The 12,362-nt window shown below is 35.4% G+C and overlaps 1 protein-coding gene across 7 annotated transcripts in view; it reads right to left on the bottom strand.

Annotated features, from left to right (window-relative positions):
• MARCHF1 (membrane associated ring-CH-type finger 1) overlaps positions 1-12,362 on the bottom strand; it is a 726,479-nt gene that overhangs the window by 45,832 nt on the left and 668,285 nt on the right. For all 7 annotated transcript variants that reach the window (XM_076010552.1, XM_076010551.1, XM_012735576.3 and 4 more), the window contains one exon: positions 7,698-7,878. In XM_076010552.1, the coding sequence (XP_075866667.1) occupies positions 7,698-7,878 (181 nt within the window). The remainder of the gene's footprint in view (positions 1-7,697; positions 7,879-12,362) is intronic.

Raw genomic sequence — 12,362 nt, 5'->3', positions numbered from 1 at the left:
GATACCTCACTTTGATTTTCATGAAATCACAGCATTTTAATTTGGAAGAAACTCTAAAGATACACTACCCAGTCTCCTCGTCTTACAGATGAAGAAACTGAGATGATGCTCAAAAGGATTAAGGGTCAGAACCAGGATTAAAGCCTCATCTTCTGACTCTAGCCCAGTACTCTTCCCTTCCCTGTTGGAATGCATTATTTCCTTTTATTAAGTTACACTCTTAGGGGTGTACAGGGTGCCCAGGAGGGAGGTGCTGGCGATGGAAAGGCTGTTGTGCTCTAGGTGAACATCTCTTCCCTCTGTTCATGTTCCCGGTGTAGCGACCCCAATCAGAGTAACACAGCTAACCTCTCTCCCATCATCGCTCACTTTCCTCTGGTGCCCCTTTCCCCACACACGTTATAATCTTCCACACTGTGGTGAAGTGTGTAAATCAGTTTAATTGGGGTAAATATTCAAGATATTTTCAAGATAACAGCATTGGTATGATTAGGCTACAGGTCATATATCCATGTAGGAAACAAGAGCAGAGGAGCCACTTGATACAATTTAGAGAAAAATAGGGAATTGGAAAGAAATGTACTTATGAGAGATACATTCTATTTTGGAGTGAAAGCTTTCTGCCATCTATCTTATTAAAGTGTTGGTAATATTGCACTTGCATGTTGAGGTATGTACAATGGGGCTAGACACTATCAGTCCAAATAGATCATATCAAAGTGTCCTTCATTTCTCTCTTACTTATCAACCCAATAGGAATTTGATTTGATATAAAAGATTTGTTTTAAGAAAAGCCATGTTGATTTACAGTGCCTTATGTTTCAAAAAATTAAACCAAAAATTCAGGGCAAATTTCTTCTTATATTTGATGCCAAGATTTGAGAAATTATAATAATGGATTATGAAAAATATCCCTGCAGCTGAGAAAGAAATCTCTTTAACTGAAGAAAAATTTAAATATGAAAGTAATTTAAAAATCATAAAATGATGCTTTCAGGAAATCTCTATTTGTAAGTCTGTGTGTGATTATGTGTATGTGTGTGCTTCTGCACATTCTAATTTGATGTTTTTATGCTTTCCATGTGGATCATTGGAATATTAATTCCATAATTTCAACCTAGATTATGTTTCCAAAATCAGAGTATACAATATATAAAAGGAGTTCCATTTTGTGTGTCCCTAGTCCTTCTTATAATAAAAATGGGCTTTCTCAAGGGTGGAACCATATCTTGTTACAAACTTCAATAGCAAGTCTAATGTATGTTAAGTATTTCTTTTCACATCTGGAATGGTAATGCAAGGTGACATTCTTACCAAGCCAGTGAGGGTATGTTCTTTAAGTAATATCTTCAAATAGAAAAATAGAGCTAAAGAATGTATAACTGGATCTACTAATAAGGAAGCACTGAAGAGAAATGTTCCGCTTAATCTATTCCAACCAACACTGATTATTCGGGGATTGTTTGCTTTCGGCTACTTTGGGACATACTCTAATCCTGTGCCACATTCCCGATTCTCTCCCCATAGTGTCCTGGGTATCCAACTGCTAAATGATCCCTACTCGATCAGCCTAGGCTCTCTAAAGCACGGGCAACAAAAGGGGAAAACAGTAATTTTGCTATGTGTTTATAGGTTTTTGTTTTGTTTTACATATGTTTAGATATGGATGATTGCATGAAGACCATTCACATCATGGTCATGACAGTCACATCAGGACCAAACACTATCTCTTTGAGTCACCTGCACCAGTGCCTCTGCAGTTACAGGACATTCTCATGTCCTTTTTCACCCTTCCGTAGTACACTACACGCTCTCTGAGGGCAGGGGTTTTATTCTATCTTGTTTAATACTGAACATGGCTGGCACTTGGTAGATACTTAGCACAGTAAGTTGAGTGAATGAATAAACTGTGTGCCATCAGAGCCCTCTCAGAATAAGCAGTCAGAATATAGTGTGCTTGGGATGTGGACTCAAATCTACCTACAGGGGAGGGCAATATTTATGGATGTATCCTTCACAGAAGAATAAGCAATTTTGCTGCCCCGAGAATGATATTTTTATTTAGAACAAGCTATCCTATAATATTGATCCCAGGTGAACAAACATTTATTTGGAATTTCAAAAGATGAATTAACCTACTAGTGTTTTATTTGAAACCCAAAGGATAAAAGCCATGTGATAAATCCCAAATATCCGTTAGAATGAACCATTAGACACTGATATTTTCCACCGCACAATTATTTGATACCAGACATGTTGCCACTGTTGTCTATTCACAGTGGAATATTATTTTAATACAAATATTTGTAGTTATTAGAGCATGAATGTGTTAAGGCAATAAAACAAACAAAAAAGGACAACAACAAAATTTTAGTGGAAGGGTTAATGCTCCAATCAAGCTTTGAAATATTTTTCTTTTGATCTTCTATTTTGTTATTTTGTAATCTACTCATTTTGTCTCTTCCTACAGTAAGAAGCTAAGTAGACTGGTGGGCTCCTCCTTCTCAATGAATGAAGCAGTGAGAGTAAAGGGAAGAGTATTCAACTGTAGACAAATACCACCATTGGACAGTAAGAAATTTGTTGTGGAAAACTTACCTGGCTCATCTGGAGAGTGTAAGTTTCCAAAAAAAAAAAAATCATTCCCTAAGAGTGTCCAAATCACTTAGATTTTCCGTAGGGTTCATATAATAGTAGAACTGAAACTGAGTGCAAGAAGATAAGGGAAAACGTATGAATTGAGGATTATGAGTATGTATTATTTTTTTTTTGCAAGAATTATAGGAAAGTTTTTTTCTGAGCTCTACTAGGGTAGAGACTTTCATTGCTTGCAGGCTTATGTATTTGTGAAGAAATGGAACAGTAAGCCTTTTCCCCAGAACTGGGCTCTGATGACAGGGGGACAGCATGGAGACATCAAAACTTCATTTGTTGAGGGTTTTCTTAACACGTAATCTCAAGTACTTTGAGTAAAATCGAGAATTTAAAAGGACGCCAAAAAGAACTCCAAGAACCCTAGAATGATTTCAGAATGTCCATGCCCACTAAAACTCTTGGCAACAGTCGAAAAAGACAGACAATCACCCAAAACTGATTTCAGCATTTTGTAGACTCCATTCTATGAACCCTGATTTTTTGTTGTTGTTGGCATTGTTTAAAGCAGAAAAGGAGTAGCTATGGCAAATGTTGAACAAGGACCATTGCAGAAACAGAAGTGAAGGCTGATGCTCTAAGATCAGGAAAGAAAGAGAAACAACAAAAGGCAGATGGAATGGCTTTCAAAACACAGCAGGCTGGGAATATAGAATGAAGATAAACAGGCATACATGTGTTTCAAGCAATTGAAGTTGTTAATGTTTTTCAGCCTGCAAAATAATTGATGTGCATATAATGATGTAAATGAGTTATTTGGAAAAAATATTAGGTCAAACATTCTTGTTTAAGAAGGAAGATGTTAGAAAAATTTTTATTTTAGAGAGGTTTATCTTGGAAGATTTCCATCAGAAATCGTTTAAGTAAAAGCCAAAGCTTCAATGCTTAAAGAGGGAGTCTCTCAGCTATTTAGTGGTAGTGTGTGACACAGTGCAATGAGCACAACTTTAGAATCAGAGAGCTTCGGGGTAGGTGATACTGAGTAAATCTGTTATTGTATCTCATTTTTTTTCATCTGCAAAATGGGCTTGATATGCCTATAAAAATGGGGTTGTAATGGGGATTGAATTAATGAAGTTATATATCCTAAATATCTGGCACATAGGTGGCGATCATATTAAGGAGATAGCAAATTCCCCATAATGATAAGTAAATGATGCATTTTGAATTTCTTTTATGTGTCATTGGGTAACATTATTCAATAAGGAACAAAAAAGATACTAGCTAGGAGTTTGGCCTTATCTCCTTCCATGGTCAATTTTAAGGCTATTAATTATAAGACATCCATGTCAACAGAGTATTAATAATAATCTTTGGGCAGTTAATCTGCTATGGTAACTTGCACTGGCTCACACTCTTCTGAAAAATGAATTCTTACACCAAATTAAGGAAAGGAAGGAATTAACAGTTTGTCAAATATAGCTTTTTTGGGAAAATAGGTATTTCAATGTAAGTCATTATGGTGGAAATATAGAAATACCAAGATGATTATTCTTTTTTATTTGGCATAATTAATTCATACAGAACTTATATTTTCTGGGCTTTCCAGTATTCAACTGTTTTTGAACTACAAAAATGACATGTGCATATAGTTCAACCTAACCATTACCAAAACAAAGATAATTTACTCATTGGCTCATTTTATTTGTAAGAATGAAACAAATTAAAGGATATATGAGTTGAATATTTTGTATTATATTTTGTCAAATAGTTTCCATATGGGAAATTATATTAAGAAATACATTAAGGGAGAAATAAAGTTGTCAGTAGCATTTGCTGTCCTCATAAAGTTGGTTTCATATTCAACAGCTTGTTTCTTCTATTCTGGAGTGATTCAAACCCGAATCCCATGTAATTTTTCAGTTTTAGAATAGGAGATGAGTTTATGCTTCTTAATACTGAATGTAGTTCCAAATTGCACTGAGTAGTCACTGAGCTTTCTTTTTTTGTGACTTTGTGACTTTTCTGGACCCTGAAAATTATTCCTGACCCTGGATAACTCAGCAGATTAATAGGTCTTTTATTGAGTGTTACAAAGTAGCTAAGCTACTGATTTAAAGATGATGAACATTGTTTTTCCTTGAATAAGCCCTTGATTTTCTTTTTACTTTAAATATTTTCTTCTGGAAACATTGGGATACTTTAATGAACTTAATAACTGTAGATTTTGGTGGAGTAATAGTTACAATTAATGAAGTAATATTTTACTGATATCTATAGAGACTATTAAGCTCCAAGGTTTGTCTATGAAGCTTTGCACCTTTCTATGCATATTTGCGCCTTTCTATTCTATAAAGTCATTTCACCCAAACAGAATCTCCTGTCTCCATTGGCTAATGATAGAAATTCAGAAACATTAGCTAAATTAATTGTTTCATGTGGTTGGTCTTTAGAATGTTATAAACTATAATGGAATTACTGAGTTGAGAGTGTTTAATTGGTTGTGCTTCAAATATATTCTAACCAAATGGTATACTTGGCATTCATTATGACCATTTAAAAACTACTGAAGAAAACCATTGATGGATCTTAGTGCTATCAAAACGAACTAACTAGAACAGTATAAAAATGCCTCATATCTGTATAGTTCGTATCATCTCAGAATCTAAAAAGTCATTACAAATACTGACTCTTAAGTATGCTTCCAGTGCCCCACATTTTTAAAGGGAAAAGCGAGAATTTGGAATACTTTCCCTGGGCTGTTAAAGCCTACATAAATCATGGAGGCAGAAATAGAATGTATGCTCCTCATGTTTAGGACTCCTATGTTAGAAGAGGAGTTGAAAATTTGGATCCCTACTCCAGGGCCACAGAGATACTCAGATGAGTGGAGATGGCATGAGGTCTCAGGATCAGAGATTAAGGCCAAGGAAGGTGGAGAACTTGAATCAAATAGCCTTCCTTGTAAAGGTGCCAGCCTCTCTTAGCTCTGCTGACTGTTGTCATATGGGAATGTGGCTCCAGTAACGCCAGATACTGTGGTTTTCAAACAAATTCATATGTGTGGAATTTCACATAAAATAATCACATATCTAATTTGTTGGTAACTAAAATTCCAATTTTAAGTTCTGTGGGTGAAATAAAACACGTTTGTGGAGTGTCAGGAAGCAACCTCTGGATTAGATTCTCACAGCCCGGTACATGGATAAGTGCCATAAAGATGAAGGATGTTGAAATGCTATCCTTCAGTGATATTTATAATCAAACAATGGAAACGTTTTTTAAAAAGAAACGAAGGTATTTCATTAATCAACAGATAGTAGGTGCCCACTAGGTTGTAGCAACATATTCATTATCAATATTTAAAAAGATAGATGTATTTGCTCCCTTTTTCTTGTTTATAAGCAGGTTTGTTGAGGGAAAAATAAAGAATTCCTGATAGGATTTTAAATTGTTGGGAATAAAATATCAAGAAAGGAGTAAAGTTGTGCTTAAGGGGTGATTCTACAAAACTGCAGGTAGAAGAAGGGGGCTTTTCAAGTTTATTCACAGCATTATGTTTGTCATATTAATACAAAAAAGTGGGCAGTGGTGGTAGATATTGTAAAGAAGGGGGAATATGCATATGTTACTGTCCTAGATTGTTGCTCTCAAATTGAAATATTATGTTTGACAAAGTTGAAATGAAAACTTTATATAGATGTAGGGTGGGAAAAATGGAGACGTATACAGATGCCATGAAATAATTTGTAGTTCCCCGAGGGGTAAGAAGACAAATTTAGAGACTCATGGAGCACAATGTGTCATTGAACTACTGCAGACAGCACACAGCATCTGCTCACGGAGAAAGCAAGGGGCCAGGAATTTCTGGTGCTGGCAGTGGTTGCTGTGGGCCCTACAGGAACTGAGTGTTACCTTTTGGCACTCACGTCACTCCGTATGTTAAAAGAAGATAACGCATATCCCCAAATCATTTTGCGCATCATTTTTGACGTCTATAAGCCATTTGCAGATTTTTAAAATCAAGGCTATCATAAAAGCAGGGAATGTTATTATCCCTTTCCATAATTTACAGAATTAATGAAGAATTGCAATGGCCAATCGTCAATCAGATGCCTACCGGAATATACTTGTTTGCTCTTCACTGCTGCTCACTATGGAACCCATCATATTTATATCCAAGCAATGCTCTTTCTATTACTTTTGCTTTGCATTTAATTTAAATGAAAAAGCATCTTTAGGCTGATTCATTATTTAAATTGTGGTCTCCATACTCTTCCTTCCAAAATTAAAGCATCCATATATGTAAGGTTGCATTTAGGCAAAAAGATGAATGAGTTACAATCTAAAATCCAGGAGTCCAGCCATCGAGCATGAATTATATAAAGTTCATTGTCCTTGTTTGTATGTATCCTTTATGAGTTGTCCTTTGGTGGCTTTGAGTGAGATGCTAACTTTATATTTGACTCACAATCTTACCTTCATTCTTCAGAAAAAAATATAACATATAAATGAGAAATTCGAAGATAAACTTTTAGATGAAAATATACTTACCTCTTCTCATAGCTTGATGCATAATATGGAAAATATTTTTCTTTTTACCTATTCTACTTATACGTGAACCATCAAACCAATCCCCAAATAAAAGCAAACATAAAAAATAGTCTACACCTTACAGAAAGTACTTAATGCCTTTCAGGAAATTAGATGAGTTCATATTAACCAATGTAATCTAGCATCTAACCTTGGGAATTGGCCTCAGTAAATACAATTCACAATTGTCATCAATTCGATTACATTTTTTACAAGTATATTTTGCATATATGTGTCTATATGTTTCTATATATGTATTTACATGCACACATACACTTTTTTTTAAATTGTGGAGAGTGATATATAAATCAGAGACCCTAGAATACAAAACGGAAAGAAAAGGAAGGCTCATCTGTAAAGACGTGGCTGCATTTTGTGCATTGTGCCCAACACAGGGTTGTACCCTTTTGGATATTGGCATGAAGAATATGATTGCAGAAGAATCTGATTGCAGAATAAAATGGATTTTTAAAACAAGCCTGTTTTGCGAGTTCTCCCTCCCCAAACCGTACCTTCCGCAGGGGCTTGAGCTTGGTCTCCATTATGAAGTCATACTTGCAGAGCTCGCAGCAGCGCGTGTCTGAGCTCTTGATCCACTGGTGGAGGCAGGACTGGTGGACGAAGCGCAGGGTCCCTGTGCAGCGACAGGGTGTGATGAGGGGGCTCTCTTCATCCCCTTCGCAGTGACAGATTCTGAGGACGGATACAGAAGCCGGTATAAGATCTCCCAGAGAAAACTTCTCACCAGCGTATTTCTACACTTGCTTATGCCAGGCTCTGTTACCAATAGAATTTGCAACCTAAGATTTAGAACACTTGGACATTTCACTCTATTTAATGCTAGAACTGAATCTATGATCTATACAGGTAGTGCATCCCTAATCGGAAAATCTAAATTCCAAACGTTTTTGAGCACCAGTATGACGCCACAAGTGGAGCAATTCCACACAGTCAAAATGCAGCCCCACGACACACAGTCTATTCAATGTCCCCAAGGGAAAAATAAAATTACCTCAGGCTATGTGTATAAGGTATATACGAAACATAAATATTATAAATTTTGTGTTTAGACTTGGGTCCACTCCCAAGATATCTCATTATGTATCTGCAAATATTCCCAAATCTGCAAAATTCAAAATCCAAAACACTTCTGATCCCAAGTATATGAAATAAAGGATACTCAACCTGTACTAATTTATTTTTACTTGTATAGTCACAGGCACATCAAAAATACACTGTCATTTTATTTCTACACTGAAGCCAGGTTTAACAGTACAACTATCAAGCTATGCCCCGGCTTAATCTATTCATAGGTCATTGTCTATGGGTTTTCATATATAAAAGTTATGAACTTATAATTGTTTTAAGGAATGTTGATGTCTCATAACTTCATTGTTTTATTTTTGATGATAGTGTTATAGGGCCATAGTGTATAATTTAGTAAATATGGTATCTTACCAATGTGAATAAATTTGGAAAAAATTTTAAGGTGTAAGCAAAGAATGACGTTTCCACAGAAAGTCTTAAACTGAAAATATTACAAAGATTTTCTTAGGAAGATGCATACCTATTTGGTCATATTGAATGGTCTAAAATGCCGATAATCATCATTGTTTAAAAGTCACAGAAATTTCTGGTCACATGAAACTCAAGTACAGTAAATCCTATTGTTTGAAAATGTTAATTACTATATCTGCCAAAAAATTTACTTCAACTAGTTTCTGAATTACTATGAATTCTAGTTTCATAGATTTGCAGTCTATGAAATCATTATATCTCATATTCAGATTTTTAAAAATAATTTACTTTCCTCTTTAGATAAGATAAGCCTTTCATAACTCTAGGCGGTAAATTCAAATCTTAGCCATTCAATAATTCTAATGATTTAACCAGCTCTTAGAAGTTGCTAATAAATTTAATCAGAAACATTGCTTTAAATTGGTTACATTTAAAAAGTTTTTTAAAATCTACGGAATTACTTTTTAAAATCTGAGTCACAGTGACAGGCTGGAAGAATGCACGAACTGCTGCTACAGCTTTCTTTTTAGGTAGGGACACCCTTTCTTCAGAAGCATGCTTTTTAAAGAGTGGATCTAAAATATGTGTGTGTGTGTGTGTGTATGTATATATGTGTGTATATGTGTGTGTATATATATGTGTATATGTGTGTGTATATGTGTATACATGTACGTGTGTGTGTGTGTGTGTGTGTGTGTATATATATATATATATATATATATATATATATATATATATATACATATCTTAGCTATCTCCCCAGGGGAAATGAAAGGGCTACTCAGATTGTTAGTGCTGAAAAATACAGGAATTGAAACTCAACACTCCCCCAACCTCAAAATAAAGAAGTAGGGCAGAGTAGAGTAGTATTTCGCACCATTTCTTAAGAAAAGTAAAGTAAGCAAAAAGGAATACTGACATCTAAAGTCCTACGTGGGAGTGATGGAACGAGAACAAAGGGAAATTCAAAATCAATGTCCTCTCGCCCTGAGCTGATTTAGAAAGTAGCAGTGTTGGATGTAGCATCACATATAAAAGGCCAGCATGGTGGGGAGAAACTGAAAATTATCTGAGCGCCTGTTCTTTAATATCAAAACCCGAAATATCTCCTCTTCAAACCTATTCCTAAGGAACTGGGCTTATTACATTTTGTATCATGCTTGTTGCCAATCAGTGTCGCAACGCAAGTGCTCAGCAGGTCCTAGTAGAAGAGAGTTGAATTCAGTCAGCAAAATATGACTTATTATAATAGTCATGAAAGTAAATATGAACTTTTATGGCACTTAACTTAGCTGCAATATTTATTTTTTGGAGCCACTAAAATCCAATGAATTATAGAAAATAAGAGGTTGATATTTCTTAAGTCTCTGGCCCTCCCTCTCCTGCTTACCTACGGAGATACTCCCTTCAACCAGGGTCAGCAAACTATAGCCCAATTCTGTCCACTGTGTGTTTTTAACCAATAAAGTTTAATTGGAACCAGCCACATCCACTGGTTTGTGTGTTGGTTAGAGCTGTGTTTGCAGAACAACGGCAGAGTTGAGTAGTTGCTGCAGCGACCATCTGGCTGTAAAGACTGAAATATTTACTATCTGGCCCTTTCCAGAAAATGTTTGCAGACCCCTGGCTTATATACATGTGATTTCTAGTTAAAGACAAAGTATGATTATTATCTACAATAACGAAAACAAATTTTACAAAATAAATCACCTGACTTCTGTAAATAACAATGCAGAGAAGTGAAGGTTACATAGAGAAGCACACATTAAAAATAAAAGCCCCTCTTGGCCTGACGTTAATGACTGTTGCTTCCATGAACAAAATTTCTCATTTGAAAAAAAAAAAAATATTTGCAGTTAATGCCATCGGATAATTCATCACCAAAAAAAGATTGTGTCAAATACTCTACAGCTGCTGAAAAGATTCTGTGGCTCTAAGTTTTTTACAAACATGAAAAGTAACTTATTCATTAGCAGCTTTAAACAAAGACCTAACTGATTATTGAGTTCAAACTGACCTTACCAGCATACTGATTGTAGTCTAGCTTCCTATGTCTTATAAAATCCTTTTAAAAATCTCTGCTAAAAGTGTTACCTGAAGCACCACTAGCAATATCATTTTCTCATAAAATTAAGGTTATTTCCCATAGGGAAAATCAAAAGCTAGGTTCATTTTCATTCCCGTTTCACACGATTTATTTTTTCATGTTTTTAGCATTCTGAACTTTTTCTAAATTATTCAGTTCAAGTTGGACCCCAAGAGTCTTTTCAAGCCATGTTGAGATTGTTCTAAATGATTTTAAGAGCTAAACATCAACTTCAAATATCTACTAGAAATAAAAAATAATGTGATAGTGCTATTAAAGAAAGAATTAAACAATTCCTAAATTGATATACTTCACACAAATCACAATTGCTGAATTATAAATGAAAATGCAGTAATGAAAACATAAACATGCTTTCTCCAACAGAATTGTGTAGAGAATATGATTTTAATAATGCAATAACATTACATCGTAAAATATTCATAATTTTGATATCTTTTTACCTGATGGAAAGTTGAGGCCTGGGAATTGAGTGATTCTATAAAATTGTTGATGATCCACTTTGGTGTCTGTCACTTAGTGACAGAAACAAGCTGAATTCACAGATTTTATTGGCATTTTAGTATTTTAACAATCTGCTTGCATCTCATCAGCATGTGCTGAGGCCTTCACCATTTATGACTTGAATGAGCCTGTATTTCCCCATGATTTCTAGCTATCTGTGAACAGCAGACCATAAAATTCTGTGTAACAAATTCAGTTTTAGAATTATTTATTTTGTACGTGTGTGGTGCTTAAAATCCCTTGCTCTAATGTTTGAGTTTTAATAAAAGCAAGTTTTTTTTGCTGGGGCAGGGCGTCTTATATATCTTAAAATGAGCTTTACCAGTCCCCATCTCCTCTCTTACCAAGGCTTCTTGGCTCCTGTAGACTAATATTTTTTTTCCCTGTATAAGTTTTCTTTTTTTAAAATGCACCACTGAAAAAGTCATCTTTGTGAGGGCTGCAGTGGTTATATAACTTTGGAATTATTTTATTAATTCATTCATTAATCACTTCGTTTATTCACATTTGCTTAGTTCTTGTTCTATGTAAAAGAAATCAGACAACAGCAGTATCAGTAGGTAGGGCTAATTGAGAGGGAGGGGAGAGGACCAGGAGGCAGGGACCCTATTTGGGCAACTATTGCGATTATGGAGATAATAAGAATCTGGACCAATATGTTGACATTGGGGTGGAAGAAAGAAACTCTCAGCTTGAAGGGTCTGCAGAGATCTCCAAGGACCCTGCTTTTTTTCTGAGACTAGTTGTGGTGGCAAAACATATTTACAGTAACATTCAACTCCTAATGGCAGTCATCCCTGCCATCTTCATACAGCATCTCATGGACGGCTTCACAACCCTCCTGTCCCATATTCCATGCCATTTTTGCCCCTTCCCTTTTGAGAAGCCTGTGTTTCTAATGATCCTTGCTTCCCTGCCTGCCTTTTCCTACATATTCTTCTCTAAGTAATCTTTAAGTGCAGTAATCATGGTTACTGCCAAGTTTGTATTGGTTTAATTTGGGTGTTAATCCTTATTCAAAGCTAATCATCATGCTTTAGAGTTGGGCACT

This window comes from Microcebus murinus, chromosome 15 (genome assembly GCF_040939455.1).
Source record: "Microcebus murinus isolate Inina chromosome 15, M.murinus_Inina_mat1.0, whole genome shotgun sequence".
Classification (NCBI taxonomy): domain Eukaryota; kingdom Metazoa; phylum Chordata; class Mammalia; order Primates; family Cheirogaleidae; genus Microcebus; species Microcebus murinus.
The sequence above is the reverse complement of the archived record's forward strand: the minus strand, read 5'-3'. Positions and strand labels throughout refer to the sequence as shown.